General features: G+C 39.6%; 1 protein-coding gene across 9 annotated transcripts in view; it reads left to right on the top strand.

Annotated features, from left to right (window-relative positions):
- RGS6 (regulator of G protein signaling 6) overlaps nt 1-22,719 on the top strand; it is a 475,600-nt gene that overhangs the window by 321,071 nt on the left and 131,810 nt on the right. For all 9 annotated transcript variants that reach the window (XM_033108137.1, XM_033108138.1, XM_033108145.1 and 6 more), the window contains one exon: nt 6,247-6,346. In XM_033108137.1, coding sequence (XP_032964028.1) covers nt 6,247-6,346 — 100 coding nt within the window. The remainder of the gene's footprint in view (nt 1-6,246; nt 6,347-22,719) is intronic.

Below are 22,719 nucleotides of genomic sequence, written 5' to 3'. Positions count from 1 at the left end.
ATGAAAGCTTATAACAGAATAAGCACTGAGAAACCATAGACAGATTTTAAGCAGGATAATTAAATGATTATATGTTTTCTTTAAGAGTATCATACAGGCTGCAGTGTGGAGAACAGGTCAGCGAGGAATCAAAGTCTGCCAAAATACCTGTTATGAATGTTCTTTATGAATGTTCTTTAATACAGCGTCTTTGTGGTAGACAGTGGTAAGCCAACCCCATTTCCACTCTCCTCTTCCCATGCTTCCATGTGGTGTAAAGGCTGTAAAAGCTAAATTCCCTCTTTCCAGCTTCCTTTGCAGCTACATGTCGCCTTGTTAGCCTGTTCTGGCCAATGAGACTAGAGCAAAGATCTGTTGGGATCTGCTAGGAAGGAGTATGCTTTTCTGGATAACAGGAACAAGTACAGCTGTACCAACTCTCCCACCTTCTTTCCACCTTTCTTCTTCTTTAACGTGGAGGTGATGCCTGGAGCTAGGGCAGCTATCTGGCAACTAGGAGAGAAAGGCTAAGACAATGATTCATATAGAATTAAGTGTCTACAGTCATGCCAGTAGCCACCCACATACAGATTGCTTGTTACGTGGCAAAAATAATCCCCCATGTTTGGAAGTTGGATTTTTAAAAATTTGTCTATCCCAAAGCATTCTAGACTGAGACTGATTGAAAAGTAAGTTTAACTAAAAACAAATTAATTGGCATTTCAACCTTTGTTGCAGCTAGCACAAGGAACCTGAAAATTCCCTTCCTGCCCTTGAAATCAGTCTCAGTCTTTTGAGTGGAATGATGAAAAAGGGAGGGAGGCTTTGACGGTTCTGCTTCTGAGGATCTCTGAAAGTGGTATTCCTTAGTGTTTCACCTTCCAATTTTCTCAGAACTAAGATTTGTTTCTGCTGTCTCCAACACATCCTTCGTTGTGAGCCTAAAGCCCTGAATCTTTCTGAAAACTTTTAGTCCATGATGAAGTGGAACAGATTTTGTCTTTTACCAGATTTTGTCTTTCTGTTACCATGGAAATTAAAACAGTGCCTGGCACTTTGTAGGTGCTCAATAAATGTCCACTAAGCCAGTAAATGAAGCTGAGTACATTTAAAAGTTGAGTATAGCAGTGCGCTGTGTTTTCAAAACTAAACATGAGAAATGGCTTGATCTTATGGAACACATATGGGACAGAGGATGCTCAGTGAAGCTTGCACATTTTGGGTGAAGAAATATGATTATCATTTGCCAGCTCCGACTTCTGCCTCCAGGCTGGTAAGATGTGTCCAAAGAGTCATTTTCACTCATTCACAGACACCAAAACAGAAGGGGTCTTTAATGAAATGCAGGAGCTGAAGTGACAGTCATTAGTAGCTAGAAATAGGCAACTGATTGCAAAGTCAAGATGAAACGCTTCAATAAAAAAGACCTTCATGCCTGAGGCAGACCCGGCCTTCTTTGCTGAAGTTATGGTGGATTTCTTTTTCTTTTTAATGATGGCAACATAGTTTGCCTATTCTTAAAGTTTTTTAGTCTTCCACTGAGGAAGAATCGGAGGAGATAACTAAATTAGTTCATTAGATAATTGATTTGCACAAACAACACTAACATTGGCCCTTTGTCGTTGCTGTTAGGAGAACCATCTGTCCAAGCAGAGACGAGCAGGCGTGGGGCGAGTCAAGATGGAGCAGTGTCGGGGCCTCTTTGGGTCATGTCTCAGTCTGGCTTCCGATGCCATTTGTCCAAAATGATTTCTCAAAACATCAAAACTCCCTGGTGCTGCCCAGCACCCTTCCCCCACCTCGCACCTCTTAGCACAGGGAAGTGTTCTGCATAGATCCACCTGGCGCCTGGGCGACGTGGGGAATGGGAACCCTGAGGTCTGGTCACCTGTCCTGCTCTTTCCTCGCTGACACAGCTTTGCATTTGTCAAGTCAGACAAGTCTTGCATGTTTTAGAACTAGTATCGCTATAGAGATGAGGGAAGTGAAGTCCAGAGAGGTTAAGTAACTTCTCCAAGGTCAACACAGCAAGTCAGTGAAGCCGAGGCTAGCATTTCTCTCAGACCTCAGAGCGGTGTTCTTCCCACTGTCCTGCTGTGGCTTCAATTTGAAAAGAGAGGATTGCTTCTCCTTACTCTCTCTTATATCGCATGGTTATTTCAGTGAATTATTTCTACCATCTCATAATATTCCTCTTTTCAAAGAAAACCCACCGTGTGGTGTAATGATTTCCATTTCTCCTCCTGTTTAGAAGACTGTTGTACCTGCATGTCAGTGCTGAGCTTCGAGCTTCTTGGAAAAGGGCATCCTGCTTATTGTGACCCATGTAGGCAGAACCGGCCGAGCTGGCGCAGTAGTTTCTCAGCATCGCTTAGCTGTCAGATAAGCGCCACCTGCTAATTGATTGGCACAGTGAAACTGAGGTTCGAAGTGCTCCCCGATGCTACAGAACTTCATATTAAAGGATGTCAGGGAACCCATGTTGCTCTTCTTCAGGAACAAAAGGTGCCAGAAGTTAGATGGAACTGAACAATCAAGAAAATATAAGTACATACCTCACCATCACCCTGTTCCCAACCCCGGAGATATGCTCTATCAGGAAAAGATCAATCTCACCAAGCCCTTGGGACAAAGAGAGAGGACACTGAGCAGCAAGACATCAGTAGTCACTGGGCTGAAATCAATCCTGAGATGCTTGATAATCTGATTATCTGGATCAATTTCTCTGTTTCCTTCTCTACCCCCTTAGGACTAAGTGAAACTTTCCTTTCAATGCAAACACTATTAAATGCCTGTATCTGAAAAGCACGTCAGCAGGCACTGGTTGAGCACAGAACAATAATACTTAGATGTCATAGATAGAGCTTCACATTGGCGTCTGGGAGACTTGGATAAGAATCCTGGCTTTGCCACTTACTAGCTGTGTGTCCTTGAATAAATCCCTTAACCTTTCTGAGCCTCAATTTTGACATCTTTACTAAATAAGTTTTAAGAAAACTAACTTTTGAGAAATAAATGATTGATTATTAATTTATCAAAAATACCTAGGACAGTTTTGATCATAATATAGATATTCTGAAAAAGTTTGTCATTATAATTTATAGAAGCTCCTGAGAGCACACTTTTGATTTTTTTGGTAGGCCTGGACTCTTACATAGCATTCCTCTGGAAATCATGACAAAAAAATTTCAGAGAGAGTATTATTAGCTGATTTTGCGGTGGACTGTGCCCCAAAATCCCAACCGTGCAGGTACATTGAAAGCCTCTATTCATATCACCTTCAATAACATCCCATTAGCCAGGCAAGTCACATGGCCAAACCCAAAAGTCAAGGGAGAGATGCTCTGCGCACCATGAGACCACCGGAATTTGGGCATATAGTAATACCATAGAGGATTCAAAACCTGGGGACCAATGAAACAGTCTTCCCCACCTGTGATGTTGCAAACTATTGCTGAAATGTAACCCCTTCCTGGTCAGATAAGGGGATTGTCCTTTTGATCCAGCTCTGACGTCTGATGAGTGATACATGTCTTGGTACATTGTAGGCCAATATAAGAAGATAGGTCTTGTGCGATCACAAAGATGCAAGATGACAAGACAGGAGGTGTGCCCATCAGAACAGTCAAGAGCTTTCTCTCCAAAATCCCCAATGTTGTCACAGGTAAACATTCTCCTTATAAGGTTTGGTGGCAACAGGGAATGACAACACTGGGGTTGCTGAAGAGTTGGGTAGCCAGATGTCAAATTATAATGTTAGACACCCAAAACTTACATCATCATCATAATAATAATAATAATAATAATAATAATAATAATAATAATAAAGATTCAGTAGTGGGTGTGATGAAGCAACTAAACGAAGAAAAGGAGAAGAGAATCATGAAGACTTTCTCTGCAGAGCCAATCTTTAAATCCAGCTTATATCAGCAGAAACTAGAAATTATTATCATCTAATGATAAGTCAGGGGTCTAACTGAATTGGTATATTGGCTTCCCTCCAATTCCCCCAGGATTTTCAGCCCATTTCATAAAAAGCAGCAATAAAACTCATATGTCTGGTTTCAGATAGCACACTAGATCAAAATCATAGATTACTTTGAAAATATGTCCATTTTTCTAGGAATAACTCTCCTTGACTATCAGTAAGTAATATTTAAATTACTCTGAATAGTTGGGTTGACTTTAGAGGACAGAAAGCAGAGCATTAGCTGAGACTATTAACATGAATGTGGATGGAAATCCTTCTTTTCCTGTCATTTAACAAAATGCACATCTCCAGAGAATGACCCTTTTTCCTAGCATGATACATCCATCCACTGTCTAAAGGGTCAGGAGCCTAGTCTCCCTGCTTGTCTGGTTTTCTGGGAATCTTACTGGGTAGCAGAGCAGCCCAGGGATTAGAAGCTTGAGCTCTGAGGTCTGCAGCTAGGTTTAAACTCAGATTCACGACGGGGTAGCTGTGTGACCTTGGGCAGGTTGTTTAACCTCTGTGGTGGGCATTGGTGCTACTCACAGGTGGTCAGTTTTCCCCTCCCCTCCCGGCACCCAGAAGACTGGACCCTCTGGCTCCTTTGTGGTGCCATACAACTAGTTCTGGCCAAAGAATTGTGAGCAACTGTGTTCTATGTAACTTCTGGGCTATAACTTAATAAACAGTGTAAGATTCTCCAGAACTCTCTCTCTTGTCTCTCTAGCGCAATGACCAGGAACATTCAAGATGGTGGCTGCTTTATCAGCCTGGGTCCCAGAGTAACTACAATAAACAGAGTCCCCCTGGTGACTGGGGACAGACTGGTAGCATGAGAGAGAAAGAAACTTGGCTTTATTAAGCCATTGTGATTTTGAGGGTTATTTGTTATCACAACTTAACCTCACTAAATCTTAGTTTCTTTACCTGAAAATGAAGATAATAGTGGAATCTAGCTTATGAAGTAATCATGGGATTAAATAGGATAATATGTGTACAATGTTTAGAATAGTACTTAGCACAAAATAATTTCTTAATATATTTTACTTACTGTATATTATTATTATTATTATTGTTATGCCATATCCTAACTTTGTCTCTAGCAAGTTATTTCTTTCAAACAAGTTGTTAGTCATGTAACTTTAAGAAATTCATGCTCAAATTACATTACTAGTATGCTAGACTAGGTGAGCTACAGCTTTACATTTCTAGACTTACAATTATGTGATTCTGTTATGGAAGCACTCAGGGAGACCATCCTGGTGTTTCGAAGATATTCTGTTTCTCAGGGAAACAAAATGTGTGAGAAAACTAAACAAAATCTTTTCCCCTTTTCCAGTTGCCCTCCTCCTTGTCCACTCCCCAAACAAAAAGACCTATGTCCTTGTTACAGATTCTTCTGTATCCTCTTCTGAAGATTTCTGCCTGGGAAGTTGCATCCGGCTTATAAATTCTTAGCCACAGATAGGTTTTCCAATCTAGGTACCTGTCTCGTTGGTAGTCCATCCCCTCTCTCTGTTCTGCTTTCAGTACATGTAGATAGTATCTTGTTCATCAATAAGATTTCACTTGGCTCCAGGCCACAGCCCACCACGGTCTTTCTCCTGATAGCGTGGTCTGCCTTCGTCCAAAAGGAAAGGATCCTGTCCTTGCTCCATCAGAGCCCCGGCTCAACTTCACTACCTTTACACCACCACTCACAGCCACTGAGCCTTGACCTCCAGCTTCTCCAGACCACAGCTTTCCACGTCTTCATTTATAGTCTTTTTTTTTTTTTCTCTCCTATGTGACTCTGGCTGTGTCTTTCTCTTGTCCCAAAGACAGCCCTGCCTATACTTCCTGATAGCAGTATGTTAATATATTAGATTAAACTGTAGAAAGGTGCCATTTTTTGAAATTGAACATGGAAATTTCATGTGGTTCAAACAAACTACATATCAACCCAGTTTGGGAAAGAGGAGAAATTTCACCACACGCATATTGAATTACATGCGGCATCACATGAAAAAGCCTAATGTATTTCTCCCTCTTTACCTTGTTGCACTGGGGGCTGTTCCTTACAGACCATGGTTTATGCTCTTGTATACAACCCTTAACCTCCCCACCCTCAGCACGTGGTCCACAGCGTGCTGAGATCCAGTAGATCCTGCTACTGTGTCTGTTGACTGACGGGGTGGAAGCTTTTCCTGACAGCGGTTGTTGACATCCATGTTCCCACATTTGGGCTATTTGTAAAGGTACCATTTACCATTATTTTGTGGGAGACAATAACACTTCTTTTCTTTAACCTTTTTCAGATTGAAGACATTATTACAAAGATGCAAGATGACAAGACAGGAGGTGTGCCCATCAGAACAGTCAAGAGCTTTCTCTCCAAAATCCCAAGTGTTGTCACAGGTAAACGTTGTCCTAATACGGTTTTGGTGGCAACAGGGAAAGGTTGCTGAAGAATTGGGTGACCTGGGGGATGTCTAAGAATATGTGAATAGTAGAGATATACCTTCAACACGCTTCCTAAAGTTGAGTCTGGTCCTGGTTTCTCGGAAGAAGCTCGTCTTTGCCATCCATAAGGACGGTCTCACTATGCCCAGCCCTGCTGTGCATGGGTTGAGGCTTCAGGGAAATGGCAAGCTTATTAACACACGGACTAACCCCTCAGTACGTGGCTCACAGGATACACGCGAGCACAGAGATAGTAAAGAAATTATTTTAGTCTTAAACAAGCTTTAAGAAAGTCTATGTCCAAATTTTACAAAATGCTTTTAAGTTTTTTAACTCACTGTCCTTGAATTGACAGAAGTGGTTTTAAAATGTTTTTCTGCATTACTTTGGGGGTTTTTGTGTGTTTGGTATGCTCATACATTTCTTTAAAAATTATTAATTGTGAAATGTATCCAACACACAGATATAGTTTCAGTAATAATAATGAAACACGTCCCATGTACCCACCATGCTGCTTCATAAAACAACACATCCTCAGTATCGCAGAGCCCCTGGTGGACCGACTGGATGGCATCGACCTCCCTTTCACTAGAGGTAGCCACTATCCACTTTTATACTAACGAATTTGTTCCTTTCTAAAAATAGTCTTACCGCATATATCCCTTACTATCCAAATGAATAACCAAATAAAATAAGATAAAATTTTAGATGACTCTATCGTTGTCAAAATCTGGCCATTTTCCTTCCAAATTTTGGGAACCGAAGGGGCTCAGTTTGTACTACACACCTATAGAATGGCTACAATAAAAAAATACTGACAATACCAAATGATGATGAGGCTATGGAGCAACTGGAACTCTTATACATTGTTGGCAGGAAGGTGAAATGATGCAGCTACTCTGGAAGTTTCTTATAAATTTAAACTATTCTTACCATATGACCCAGTAATTCCACTCCCAGGTATTTATCCAAGAGAAATGAAAACTCATGTTCACAGAAAAACTTGTAACTATTTATAACAACTTTAGTGATCATCTCCAAAGACTAGAAACAACCCAAATGTTTTCCAGTGGGTGAATGAATAAACAAACAGTGGTACATCCACGTTCAACACTAAAAAGGAGTGCACTATAGGTACATGTACCAACTTGGATGAATCTCAAAATCATTTTTCTGAATGAAAGTAGCCAGTCTCAAAAGGTTACATACGATATGATTTCATTTATGTGACATTCTAAAAAACAAATAAATAAAAACTATAGTGATGGAGAACGGTCAATGGTTGCCAGGAATTGGGAGTTGCGGGGAGAGTGTGACTACAAAGGAATATAGTACAAGGGAATTTGGGGCAATGATAGAACTGTTCTGTATCCTGATTGCGGTGGTGGTGGGGAATCTATACATAAGTCAAGTTTCGTAGAACAGCACACCAAAGAGAGAGAGACAGAGACAGAGAGAGAGAGACAATATAACTCTGTGTTACCTTAAAAAATATATAATTGTATATACACACACACAAACACATACACACACACTCAGTTGAAGTACTCATAAATATCCCAGCTGATTATTTAGACTGTCACTGTTTGAACTCAAGTACCAAGTAGACTTGGATAATGAAGGATACTTGTATTGTTGGTGTTCTCTAATTTTGACATTTATGTAAATGGAATTATAGCATAATATTGGCTATGATATATCATGTATTTTATACATTTCTGGATTTTGCTTGATAAAATGTTGTTTAAGATTTTTGTATCTATTTTCATGGGCAAGATTGATCTGTCATTTTTTTTTACTTACTTCCCTTGCTGGTTTGAGTATCAAATTTATGCTAGTTTCATAAGGTGAATCATGTTGTATATCTCTTTTGTTGATATTGTGTTGTTCTCTGAAAACTAATTTTCTCTTTCATCTAGCTTTAAGGTGTTTAGTTTCAGTTCTTTTATTTTTATTTCTAGAAGGTCCATCTGCTTCTTTTCTAATATGCTTGGTCATTCATTCAACAAATATTTATGGAGTGTTTACTGTTTTCTAAGCATTGTTGGGAACTGGGGATTCAGAAGTAAATGAAATAGATCCAAATTTCTGCCTTCATGGAATTTAGATTCTAATAGAGGAGACAGCAAAATAAATAAGGAAATTTATAGAATTTTACGTTGTGATAAAGGCCAAGGAGAAAAATCAAGTATGAAGAGGGATAGGAGAGTTGCAATTTTGGAATAAGTAGCCAAGCAAGCACTTCCTGAGGTCATTTGAGTAAAGATAGAAAGGAGATGAAAGGTTTAATCATGTGGATATTGAGGAAGGAGCATTCCAAAAGCAATTGCTAAGTTTCCAAGGTAGGCTTGTTTCTGAAGAACTAAGAGGACGGGACTAGAGTAGAATAAAGAAAAGAAAGGATAATAGGGATGAAGTCAGATAATGGTGAACTAGATTGTGTAGCCTGTTGGGCATTCTAAGGCCACTAGAGGACTTTGAGCATGGGGTTACATGCCCTGACTTATGTTTCAACAGGATCACTTTAAAGCATTATGCGTACTCTGGGGAGTTGGCAGGTTAAACACCAGATAGGAGCTATTGTAAAAGTGGTCATTCAGACTAGGCGCTTGGCACTGATGATATGTGAAGTGGTCAGATTCCAATTCAAGTTTAAAGGCAGAATAGTATTTGGAAATAGATCATATGTAGACTATGAAAGAAAAAAAGGAATCGATGATGACTCTATATTTTGGGGCTTGAGCGACTAGAAGAATGGAATTGTCAGTAATTTTGATGAAGAAGACAGTGAATTGTGCAGAGGGTTTGTCTTTTGGTTGGTTGGCTGGTTGGTTGGTTGATTGGTTGGTTGGTTGGTTTAGCTCAAGTGTAAGAAATCAAAAGATCTATTTTAGACATGTTAAATTTTAGGAACCTATTAGACATTCAGTTGGAAAGATGAGAATAACATGAATCTGCAAGAAGTAGCCCTGCTGAAAAGCCATGTTGAACACTCATGTTGAGTTGGAGGTTTTGAAAGGGCACTTAGGTGGCCTGTCTAGAAGACATTTGGAAGTAAGGGACTGAAGTTCTGAATAACATTTTCTATAAAAGACATGGATTTGGGAGTCATCAGATCCTAAATGGCAGGTGATTCCAGGGACATGACTGGGTACCAAAATTTGTACATCTTCTACAAGCTATATACTACTCTATCCCCTACCTAACCTGAGATAACCACCCCTATATTCTATGATTTTGAGTTTGAAATTTCCCTGCCGACATCAGGAAATTATCTTCACCTCTCAGATGGGAACTCATAGGTGAATTCATGATGTTGCTAGGATGAAGAGAGTGGAGGGATGCTTATAGGTTTACCTGTGGGTTGGACATCTTGGGATCGGGAAGGCCAGCCCAAGGAGCAATGTGCTGAGATAGGGAATGGATATATTTAGAAGATCAAACACAAGAGATTAGCCATTAGAACACAATCCCTTCCTCAGAAGTGAAAAATTAAGGGCTGTAAGAGGTGAGGCTTAGCAAATAAATGACCCTTAGGGAACATAGATGGAGAATTGGAGAGAGAAGAAGGAAGTAGGGAACAAAGGAGAACCCAACATTAGATCAAAGGCCAAGCCTCATTGGCTTTTTGAGAGGAAAACTCATTCATAAGAAATGGAAGTCCATACCAACCCATCTCACCTTCCAGAGGCTTGGTATTTCTGAGCAAGATGCGCACAGAAAGGGCACGTCATGGTCACCTTACCACTCACTTTTCAGGACAGCCTCCTGAGGCCTCTTTTTTGAATAGTAAGTAGGTAACAAAGATGGTGGTTGGAGCCAAGATGGTGAGATTTCTGAGTTTCTGACTTCCAGCCTGCCAGCCCTATCCACTCCCCACCTGTCCTACATGTGATAGACATATCCAGGGCCTCGTGCTTGCCAATTCCAGGAAACCAGCCAGGTTGCATGGCCTTGTCCATCTGTCATAAACAGTTATTCAAGAATAATTCTCCATCACCTGAATGTCATGAGGAATTTTCCAAGGATGTTAAAGATTAGTTTCTTCCAGGCCACCCTCAGAAACACAAATTCCTAGCATGTAAGAGCCATAAGATACATCTAGTCTCACTTATTCTTGCAGACAGGAAAAATTGAGTCCCAGAGACACAATGTAATGTGCTCAAAAATCACGCAGCTTGTTAGGGACAGAACCAAGATAGGATCTGGATTCATTGCTATCCTTGCAATGCTGCTTCTATTACCTTATGCAGAAAATTAGGGACTCTTGAATTGGGACAATTCCTTACAGGTGTCTGAAGCATTCTCCCTGAACATGAGAATCACACGGGTAGTTGGTTAAAAATACAGATGCCAGGGCATCCTCATGGGCCTAGGCTCTGAACCCTCTATTTTCAGTATCTGCCCAGATTATCTAATTGTCAATCTAAAATTCAATACAAAGCAACATATGCCAACAAATTTAACAGCTTAAATGAAAAGTAAAACTTCCTTGAAACACAAATTACCAAAACTGATATATGAAGAATTTTCAAATTAAATAGAACTATACCTATTTAAAGGAATTGAATTCATAGTTAAAAATTTCCCCACAAACAAAACTATAGTTCCAATTGACCTCCTAGGTAAATTCTATTAAAGATTTTAAAAAGAAATAACACTACTTCTACACAAATAAGGTAATAATACTTCCCAGATCTTGTATGAAGCTAAGATTATTCTGATACCAAAAATAGACCAAGACATTACAAGAAAACCACAATATACTGTCTCTCATGAAAATAATTGCAGAATTTTAAACAAAATATTATCAAATTGAATCAAGTAATATATCAAACTCAGGGGTTGGCAAACTTTCTGTTAAAGCCAGTGGCAAAGATCATAGGTAGGCTGTGTGAGCCAAACTATTCACAAAATAGGTGGCCGGCCATAGCTGGCCTACCCTTGCCTTAGATGTATCTCATAAACAATTTATTGAGCAAGAGAAGGCAAATTGTAGGTGGATAGATACTGGATAATTTCATTTATATAAAATTCAAAAACAAACTATGAAATGATAGTATCGAGGGATATATAATAGATGACAAAATGACAGGAAAATTATAGAAATACTACCATTTACCTCTAAAGGACAGGGTGTATTGTGTTTGGGATAATATATTCAAGGAACTCCTGGAATGTTGGAGAAATGTTTTTAACCTTCGTATACGGTAGTAACGTGAATGTTTTCTTTACGTAGTTTAAACAGTACATATTTATATGTAATGTTTCATGATTTTAAAAAAGGTTTTTTTTAAGTGTTCTGTTTTATAAACAGTAATTTGAAGTCAGTTTGATGAATAAGGTCTAAGAAATTTCAGTTGTCAGTATGAAGGGCCAATTTTGGTTTAAATAAGGTAGGACTGAATAAATGAAGCTGGTTTTCTTGTTGTCCTTATAAACTCGCTCATCAGTTTATTTCCAAAGAGGTTTCCAAAAACATTTGTAGCACAGCCAGTACTGATCGAAATAAGGATATAGCCGTTGAGGGGCCAATTTTGAAAAAGATAATGCTTAATTAAATACTGACTATGCTGTGTTTGCCTTAACAAATATAACTCTACTATAACATTTTCTTTAAATGCAGGCAGTTTTACTTTTGATGAGGTTCATTTTTGTAACGACATCCTGAAATCCTGTCAAGTTATATTGAGAAAGAAAAAGGCATAACTCTGATATTCTTAGCCATTAAAATCATACTCTAAGTGTCACATTCATTCATCTATTTCACTTTTTTTTTTCTTGTTTGATTTTATTTCCCTTCGAAAAGAAATGTTAAGTAGAGTGAAAGAAGGAAAAGACAGCTCATTTATTAAAAGTGAAGATATACAACACAGCCCTCAAATTTGGGCTGTAGAATTTCTTTGTAAACACTTCTATTAGAAAGTCTGTTTCAGAGTGAGATAAAACTTAAGAAGAGAATGAAGTCCAGATTTATTATAACTGACCCAGGGTCACTGAGTCTTTTTGAAGGAAAGAACCAGGAAACTAGTGTGGGTACCATGCCCTATAACAAGGGGTAGTAGATCAGCTAAGATGACTATTGATTTCATTGAATTAATTGTTATAGCACAGAATTCTATACATTAGCATGGCTAGATTTGTGGCTGGTAGGAAGTCGATGCAAAGATTGTGAACGTGGAGAACCTTAATTTTCAGCTTAGCTCCTTGTACAGTTGATTTTGTCATTCTGTTTTACTCAGTACAGTGGTACCAGGTAAACTTATGGAAACACAAAACATTTTTACTGGCATTTTAAAATAATTATGGCATGTATCACATACAAAACATTTTTAAAGCCAAATTTAGAATGTGTGGTGGTGTCATCTATGAAGGCTTTTTTCCCCTTAAACATACTGATTTTAATAAGGTACATTCTGCACAAATAAAGCCTAATTCTACCCTCAGTTGCAACTGGAGGAAATTTGAAGTTATTTTTATATCAAATTTGGATTATAACACTTAATCTAGTTTTGGGTTCTAAGACATCATTTTCTAGATACAAGGACTGTATTATTGACTCAGGATCTTCTGCAGAGTTCTACCCTATATATTCTTCTAGGGGCATAATATGCCCCTAGAGTATTATTTCCCTGAGAATTCATGACAGCAACATTTGCTGAGTTCATCATAGCTATCAGTATTATTGACTATCAGTATTATCTAAAACACTCCCATCTTTCTCCTGATAAATAAGCCAACTGCTAGGGTGAAGAGTAGGTTGGCAAGTCCAAAGAGGGCACTCTACAGAGTCATTGTTCATGAGTTTTCCTAAACAACATTCTCTCACCCAAGTATTTCCTCCCTCTACACCAAGTGAGGATCCAAGAGAACCACTGGTGATGATTAGGGGTGCCACCGAGGGGCCACATTGAGTCCTCTCCCTAACTAAATTCTTGCTAAGCTGTTGAATCCATAGAACTTCCTTCTTTCTTCCACCAGGAAGAAAAATATGGTGAAAGTCATGGGAAGCTTGGTAGATATTTTTTTGAGTTTGTGGAGGTATGTGGACCAAGAATGATGTCTGCTTCTTGAAACTAAAAGGCTAGATGGGGCAGCCCACACCGAATGGCAAATAGGGACCATAGTGTGGTATGATGCCCAAGGAGAAAGATACGGAATACTGAGACCCCCAGGACCCCTGTGACCCCTGGAGGCTCAAGGAAGGATCTCTATGGAGATTGAAGAAGAGGTACAGAAAGGAGAAATGGAGCAGAGCTCACCCTGTCCCACCAAGACCCTCTGGACAGGGCTGGTAGGGGAGAAAGAAATAAGAATTAGGTTGAGATTTAAAGTTTAAACTGAACTAATTGCAAGTGACCTGAAAGCTAAACGGTTTGCCCAAGACCTCATTAAACAAGGACAAAGGAGATTTGACTTCCCATGTTTGAGGACAGTGAGTAGGGAAAAGTAAAATCACTTCATGTTTGTACCTCATTGAGTTCATATTGTTCAATAAACTGGATATAATACTTAGTGACAAAAAGAACCTGCGCCTTCTGTTTCTGGCCGTACAACCAACTGGAGGTCAGAAGCGCACCCTTTGGTACAGAGCACTGACCTGGTGAGTAAGTAAGGGAAACCTTCAAAGGCTGTAAACTGGAAAGTGAGAATCCGGAAAAGTCAACTAGTATTAGATCAGCCTTTTCTTAGAGGACCTCTGTCCATCCTGGGTAGTCCAGAGCCTGAATTTTAAGAGCTCATGCACGTGGATGTCAAGAAACAAAACTGAGAGGGAGACAGTCACTTCAGAGACCCCTGAGGGGAGTGCCATCACTGGTGAACCAGAGTGAAAAGGGCCTCAGAAAAGGAGAAATTGGGATGGATACTTCTTTTAGTCTTGGTTATTGTTAAAGTGAAAGAAAAGGGGGGTGGAGGGGGAATCTCCCTAGATAATTCCTTATCCCAAATCCTAAGTCTCTCCTTGCTGGTGTGTCTCGCCAAAACCCATGTGGTCCAAAACAGCCAAGCAAAAATATAGTTTCTCCATTTCAGCACTGCCCCCAGGTACCTGGCAGAAGCAATCAAAGCTCATCTCTGAAGGAACATACTTTAAATATGAACCTCAAATATTCCCTGAAAAAAACAAAAATCACTAGAAATATAAGAAAACAAATCTATATGAGTGAAAGTCAGCAGAAAAACCAAGCAGCCGAAATCATCCCACAGAGATAGCGAATGTTGGAATTATCATACACAGGAACAGAATAATTGTTACGTTAGACCACATGAAATTGCCATTTTTGTAGGACCAAACTGGGCAATATCTGCAAGTTTTATGTATTTAATCTAATGTTCTTAAAGAAATAGAGGGTATTGGATGTATAACCATTTTTTCTTTTAAACTTTTATTTATTTTAAGTGTGTTTTTCCAGGACCCATCAAGTCAAATCGTTGTTTTCAATCTAGTTGTGGAGGGCACAGCTCACAGTGGCCCATGTGGGTATCGAACCAGCAACCTTGGTGTTAAGAGCACTGAGCTCTAAGCAGCTGAGCTAACCAGCTGCCCCCGGATGTATAGCCTTTTAATGAATGTTTTAAAATATCCCTACAAACCAAATTTTTGCATATAGTTTGTGCAAACATTTGAGAAACAAATTCAATCTTAAATAAACTTTTAGAAATAATAGAAAAAAGACAGATCATTCTCTAACTCATTCTATGAGATTAATTCAACCTTAATATCCAACCTAGATACTGCCCATATGACATAGGGAAGTTACAGCCCAATTTCTTTCACAAACATAGATGAAAAAAAGTCCTAAACAAAATAATAGAAAACTAAATCTACAAACACTGAAATAAAAGATCATAGCTCTTGTGGGGTAAAGAAAGAAACTTGAAGAGAGGGACTAGGTAAAGAGCAAGAAATGCTGAGACGTAGGGGCATGTGGAATTGTAAAGGCACTGGTCTCACGCTTACTGGCCAGTGAGTCTATGGGTGGTCCATTTCATTATCATTATATGGTATTTAACGCCAGCATTGTTTAGAATTGCATGGTGATAACTATGCATTAAATATATCTGTACTTCATACCTCTTATTTTTATTGAGATATAACTGACATACAACATTCTGTTTATTTCAGATGTATAACACAATGTTCACTGTTTGTACACACTGTGCAATGATCACCACAATAAGTCTAGTTAACGTCACCACACAGTTATAATTATTTTTCTTGCGATGAGAACCTGTCAGATCTAGCAATGTTCAAATATACCACACAGTATTATTGTTAAACTATAGGCACACCCCATGACTTCTTTATTTTATAACTGCAAGTTTGTACCTTTTGAGTCCTTTCACCCATTTCGCCCACCCGCTACTCCCACCTCTGCCAACCACCAAACTGTTCTCTATATCTATGAGTTCGGTTTTTTTGTTGTTGTTTTTAAGATTCTACATGGAAGTGAAGTCATAAGGTATTTGTCTTTCTGTCTGACTTATTTCACTTAGCATAATGCCCTCAAGGTCTATCCATGTTGTTACAAATGGTGTGATTTCCTTCCTTTTTATGACTGCCACATTTTCTTTATTGATGGACATTCCGCGCGTGTGTGTGTTCATATGTGATGTATTTCACAATGAAAATTTTTCAGTTTACAGCTATCTTCAGTATATACACATAATATAATTACAATCATGTAAAAGTTATGTATGCATACACAAGTGTGTGTGGATGTGTGTGGTTGGGGGAGAGAGAGAGATTGAGATTTTAAAGGAATATGAAATAAAAATATATCATGAGATGGAGCTAAATGAACACATTTACTTTTAGAAGATGAATTTGATTTTGCTATGCTTTGGGATTATACCCTGCCTCATAAATCTAACTTCGGGCTTGTAGCCGAAAGGAGGCCATTGAAAACCATTCAAGCTTTTGTATTTTCAAACAGGCTGTCTTACTTTGGGTGTTGTGTGTTTCAAACTTCTGTAAACAGACCTGCAACGTGACCCATCTGACTGCTCCCTAGTTATTACCCAGTTGTCACGTATCCCTCTTATTAACAGCCTTAAACAGGCAATGTTGCTTTATGGAGCTGACACCCTCCCTTGATACTGTGTTTCCCCGAAAATAAGACCTAACTGGAAAATAATGATTTTTCAGGATGACATCCTCTGAACATAAGCCCTAATGCATCTTTTGGAAAACTTAATATAAGACCCGGTCTTATTTTCGGGAAAACACAGTAGGTCCCATGGCCAGCTCTAAGCAAGACTGTGAAGGAAAAAAGCAGGGGACTTCACCTTCATTACCAGTTTCTCTCACCTACTTCCTTTTGTTGCACTCCTTCCCAAGGAAGGTCATTTATTCTTGGAGAACCAAGGGCAGGGCTGTGGGAGCCATCCACTCCAAATGCAGGCCTTAAGGAGGATAAGAGGTAGGGGGACATGTCTGTAGAGAATTTTAAAGAAATAGGAAAACTGAATAAAAGTCATTCTGCTTTATGTTGTCGCCATGCAATTCTAAATAATGTTGGTGTTAAATACTCTTCCCTCAAACTATTTTGTTCGTCTAAGAGTTCTTAATTGCTATGTTACTGTTGAGTTATAATAACATACATGTAAGCTTGAAATCATCACATTTTAATTACCTATGCACTCATTTTGAGAGAAAGTGTTACAAACTTTAGAATTACTGTGTTTCTCCGAAAATAAGACCTAACTGGACAATAAACCCTAGCGTGACTTTTCAGGATGACATCTCCTGAACACAAGCCCTAATGCATCTTCTGGAGAAAAAAATTAATATTAATATAAGACCCGGTCTTATTTTCAGGGAAACACAGTAGGTGCAGCTTATGTCTCAGGCCTCTATGGCACTATTTCAATGATAGGTTAAAGTATACACTGATAGCACAATGATTGTAAAGATGAAGAAACAGAATTTAGGTTATTTCAATTCTGTCATTCCGTGTGACCAGTTGGAGTTTATATTTTTATTTAAATTTTGTAATTGAAATGAAAACAGTGAAAACTGCAAGGTATGATATTTTTGTTTGGTAAACATAAGTTTCAGTCCATGCATAACATACGTACTGAATTTCAGAAATAGCTTTAAAAATGAAATTTATTCTGTTTAGTCAATTTTTTGCTTTGAAAAGTAAAACAAAAACAAAACAAAAAACCAGCAAATCAAGAAAATGGCACATTGTTACTGATTTGCCTAAATGGTCCTTTTGCAGATGTACCTGTTTTATTAAAGTTTATTTATTGGTTATTGTCAGTAAGGAGAAGGTGTTAAAAGTGATTTGTCCCAGGTGTCAGATGTGTAGTATATCCTGGAATCCTCCTTTCCTTTCAGTTCCCAGAGTATCAGTGGGAAATTTAGAGCTAAGGGCAAGAGGGAGAGGAGTCCCTTAACTGGAGGGGACGTGGTTTGGATATTTTTAAGGGAATCTTCAACTTCCTCAACTCGGTCTGCCTGAGAACTCACCTTGCTTGTCATGTTGCTTCTATGGCAGTCCTTGTCTGTATACCGAATGGTTCTCCAAGGTTTTGTCAAAGATACGTTTAGAGTTCAGGTGTTAAATACATTACACCTGAAATTGCATCCCTGCAGCCATTTCATCATCTATCTGAACGTTTAGAAGTTGTGTTAAGAAATACTTAAGGGAGGACCTAGCTTTTCCAGTTCTTTCAGGGATAGCATGAGGAAGAAAACTTTCAGAAGAGCGCTGCTGTCCATCCGTGTTAGCAGCCGGTGTGCACACCTGGGGGCATTTCAGTGCTCAGCAGCAAAGTCTCCTCAGAATTTCTTGTGAAAGAATTCTGGAGAAAGAAATTTCTGGCAATTGGGATGTATTCCTGTCATGCAGGGGATCCTGCCGACTACGCCATGTGTCACGCAGGGTGTCAGGCGGGGTCTGTGGGGTCTCTGGTCTCGCTCCCCACATAAGAACGCAGGACATGGTGAGGCCAAAAAGGAACACCCACGGAGCCATAAGTAGGGGAGTCATATCTCTATACTCTCGCTGGCGGCTGGGTTGGAGACACAGGAAACAGGAGCCACACAATTCTCAACCCTCACTGTGCCGCTTGCAGACTCAGCCACCATCTTCTTGCTAGCTCCCCCTTTTTTTTCTGCTAGCCTAGCCTCGGCAGTTATATCCATGGCTAATGGCTCACTGGTTACAGCTGACGGCCAACTAGCCACAGCTGCTGGCCATTTGATCACAGTCGATGGCCATTTACTACCTGAGCCAGCACCTTTCTATGTGAGGCTGAGAGCCTGGAAACTGCTTTTTGGGGCTCTGTCCCCACAATTCCTTAAATCATATAGTAAGGAACCACAGTGTTGGGAGTTCGCTGCTGGTTAACCAGTACTTAATAGATGTTTTCTTATTTAATACTCCAAACAATGAAGCAAAGTCTAGCTACATAGGCCCTGCTGATGAAGGTGAAGCTGGGAGGAAGGCGGCTGACTCACCCTGCTGGGGACCCTGGGATGGTTGGTGGTGGGGCTGAGTTTTTCACCCAATCAGCCCTGGGGATTCTCCCTCACCTCCTCTCTCCTGGTTTAGGTCTGGATTTGTTTTTCAACATAATGCTGAACAAAGAATTCCAATGGGACAAGTGGGAAAGGCAGCACATTTCCCAAACTGCCCTTTTAATTTGTAAACACGGCCAAAATCTATTTTCAGTCTGGTGCACTTTTAGTCATGAATGGGGGTGGAGAAATCTTCCGTCGTCACACGTTGACCTTTCATTTTACCATCAAGAAGCTCCTCTCGAATGTTCTGAAACAGAACTCGTTCTTGCCAGAAGGCTTCGCAAACCTTAGGAATTTCATGCTGTCGGATAAGCGTTTCCCATCATAAGAGAGTTGTCCCTGGGTTTTTTCTACTCAGGGTCGTGGGCGTGTGCAGGAAGTGTATGGAAGGAAGGTCGCTGGCATCTTGGCAGCAGGGGTTGCCTGTCGTCTATTTCTAATCCTGGCACGCATGGCATCCCTTATCTTTTTGTCTCACTTGCTCCCACGTGAAAATATTTGCAGAATCGTATCTGATGGTGACCTACTTTTATAGTAAGTAGTATTTAGGGGATTTCCCCAGAGCATTGGGAAGTATTTGTACATGAGCAAAGTCAGCGAGCAAAGGGCCAACGCACTATAAACAGGACAGCAGCTCTCCACCATTGTACCCCTTAGAACAGTCTCGGTTCTGCCTGGTCTCCAGCCCACACGTGTCACGGCTGCATCTTCTTGGTCCTGACCCGAAGACCTCTTCAGTTTTGACTCTGGAGCTAGACTCCCTGGGTTTGAATCCCAACTCTACTCATCGCTTGCTGTATGCCCTGGCCACTTAATCTCTTTGTGCCTCGGTTTTCTCATCTATAAATTATAGCTATTAATAATAGTACCTACTTCATAGGATTACCAGGATGGTTAAATGAGTTAATATGTAAAAATATTTAAAACAGTGTCTGCCCCATGGTAAAAGCTACATTTCGTAAATGTTTCCTATTATTAGTATTAACAGTGGTATTGTTCTTGTTATTTCGTGTGCTTTTCTTTTCTTTTTTTTTTTTTTTTGAAAGTGCATAAGATACTTGATTTACCTCTTAACTGTAAGAAATTCTGCTGGACATCTCAGGTCCATCTGCTGGACACATTACTTTTGCTCCTACCTCAAGCTGGGAATTCAGAGGTGCAGAGAGATATGGAACCTTGCTGACTCCCTGTATTTCCCTTGGGAGGTGGAGGGGTGGAAACCATCTATAGCCCACATGCCCAAATCTTTGTCCTGTTAGCTGTGCGCCTGGGTACCGGGCCCGTCCAGCATGCCTGGCCCCTCAACTTCCATCCCTTCTCTCCTTTGCCGCCATTCCTTACATAGACTGCTTTGCCTGGGGAGCTTTCCCAGAATCAATGAGCTTTTGAGACTCAGAAGTGGAGGACTGACTCTTGGTCCCCTGGTTCTGCTGAGTCCCCCCACTCCTGAGGCAGTAAGGGAAATCTCCTTGGCTTCCCCCTGGAGCAGGACACGTTGGATGACAGAAGTGTGGCAGGGAAAATCACTTGAATTAATTTATAGAAATATTCCCTAATGACACCAAGGAAAGCTTATAAAGGCCCTTCCGACATCTGAGAGTGGGACTGTATCATCCTTGTTCCATCACCAAATCCCCTGGGCCTTTTTATAAAGGTCTAGGGAATATTTGAAAATTAATAATCATGAGTGGTATAAATTTCCCAAGATCCACCAATAATTATGTCTGGTTAGGTTGTGTATGTGTGTGTGTGTGTGTGTGTGTGTGTGTGTGTATGTGTGTGTGTGTTTTAAGTCATTTAGATACAAACTGTTTTTCAACACTTGGGGAAAAAAATCCCACAATAAAACTGTTTGGATAGTTTATATTCAAGTTTGAATGCTTTGTGTAAATTAATGAAGTTGAAGGTTATCCCTTGTGAATAGAAATCTTGGAGTCACATTAATTAAATGAATCTATTGAATTTATTTTCATAAATTCTTCCGATTCAATTGCACATCCTCAAATTAACAATAAAAGTCAGACTAGAATTTAAAGTTAGGGTCCAAGGAGAGCACACGCTGAATAAACAGACTTGTGTAGTTAAAGACTCAACAACAGATGGTAGGAACAGTAAAGTGTAGGAAAACTGCAAAACAAAAAAAAAAATCCTTAAAAATAAATGGGTACTTAAAATAGATGAATGCCAAGTAAAACAGAAGTGTGTAAAGAGCCGTAGTTCTAACTGGAAAGTGAAGCCTTTCACATCAGCATAGTGGTGCCTGGAAAAGTGCTAAATATAGGTGTGATTAAAAGGTTTCATTAGGAGAAGACAGAGGGCATTGGGACAGCTATAAAAAAATTTAATTATAAACTGTAATTGTCATGTAAAATGAGTTTTGGGATATTTCATGAAAAAAATTGTTATACTCAGATTTAAAATGTTTATGTGGGAAATATTCAGAGGTAATATGTTTTGAGAGAAAAAATGTTTCAGGAAAGCTCAAAATAAGTAGCAATTTCATAAATTTAGCTATTATACCAGTCTTCCAAAAAGTTATGTTTGTCTAATAAAAGCCATTTAGCGTGATTGCTGCCAGAAAGGGTAAAACTTAGAATCATAATATACCAGAGTTTAAAGGTTCTTTGTGATCTTCCAGTCCAATTGATTTTTTAAACAGGCAAGAAAGTGGAGACTCAGAGCAGTTGGTTAGGTGGAGTTCTCCAGGGTCTCAGGGCTAGTTAGTGCTGGAATTAACAACTAAAACCTCGTCTCCTGGCTCTTATTCCAGGGCTGAGATGTAAAGACCTGACCTCGTGGTTTGCTGGCTACTTCCTTTTGGGGCCACAGATAAGCACTGGTCTTCTAGAACCTTCCAATCAGACCTCACGCTCCAAGGTTGTGTCCAAAGCTTAGGAGGGTGTTGTGCTAGGCTGAAAGCAGAGATTGTGAAATTCAAACATGCCTTGAAAAATGCAAGCATGTGGATGAATCAACCAAAATCAGAGCAGAAAGCTTTTCTTATATAAATTGCTATTGGAAATAAGGGTGAAAAATGCAACCATAATCCATGTATGTGTTAATTGGTTCTTTCTTCCACAGACACTCACTAATTTATTCTGAAGGGAATGATACATTTCCAAATTCTACTTTTACTTTAAAGAAACTCAGACTTCAAGAAAAAAAAAAGAAGTTGAGCGCTGTGTTGTGTTGCTTCAATAGTGAAGAATATCAGCTGTCATAATTTTGAAAAATTATTAGCAAAAATTGGCCATGGAAAGGGAAATGTGTCTAGTTCACAACAAACTTCCTTCTTGCATGAGTTAAAAATTCCTTATCTCTTGTTGGAGAAAAACACAGCACCTGTGTGCTGTCAGCACCAACTTCCCCCAGCAGTTGACATGCATGGACCAGGTCTCCCAGCCTCGACGTCCTTTATATCTTGTCCCCTCGGTCATTTCCTGCGGATCTTCCTACATCTTCTTCATCTGTCTAGCATATTTTATTTATTCACTTATTCCACTGATATTTCTTATGCCAAAAAAATTGAATTGTGTGTCAAGCAAGGTATTGGGTGTAGGAAAAACATAATGGAAAGCAAAAATTAGCCCTCCCTACCCTCCTGGCTCTTAGAACCCAATGAAAGAAAGAAGCATTTGACAAGAAATCCCAAAACATTAGAAATATCAAAACAGAAACATTAGACAAATAAATGAACAGTCGTGGCTGGGACGACTCTCAGAGGAGAGGTACCCAGTGATAGAAGAGATCACCACAGGAGAAGAATTTGATTAGCTATGAAAGATGAGTTGAC

Source organism: Rhinolophus ferrumequinum, chromosome 6 (genome assembly GCF_004115265.2).
Source record: "Rhinolophus ferrumequinum isolate MPI-CBG mRhiFer1 chromosome 6, mRhiFer1_v1.p, whole genome shotgun sequence".
NCBI lineage: Eukaryota > Metazoa > Chordata > Mammalia > Chiroptera > Rhinolophidae > Rhinolophus > Rhinolophus ferrumequinum.
Note: the sequence above shows the minus strand (reverse complement) of the source record. Positions and strands in the feature narration are given on the sequence as shown.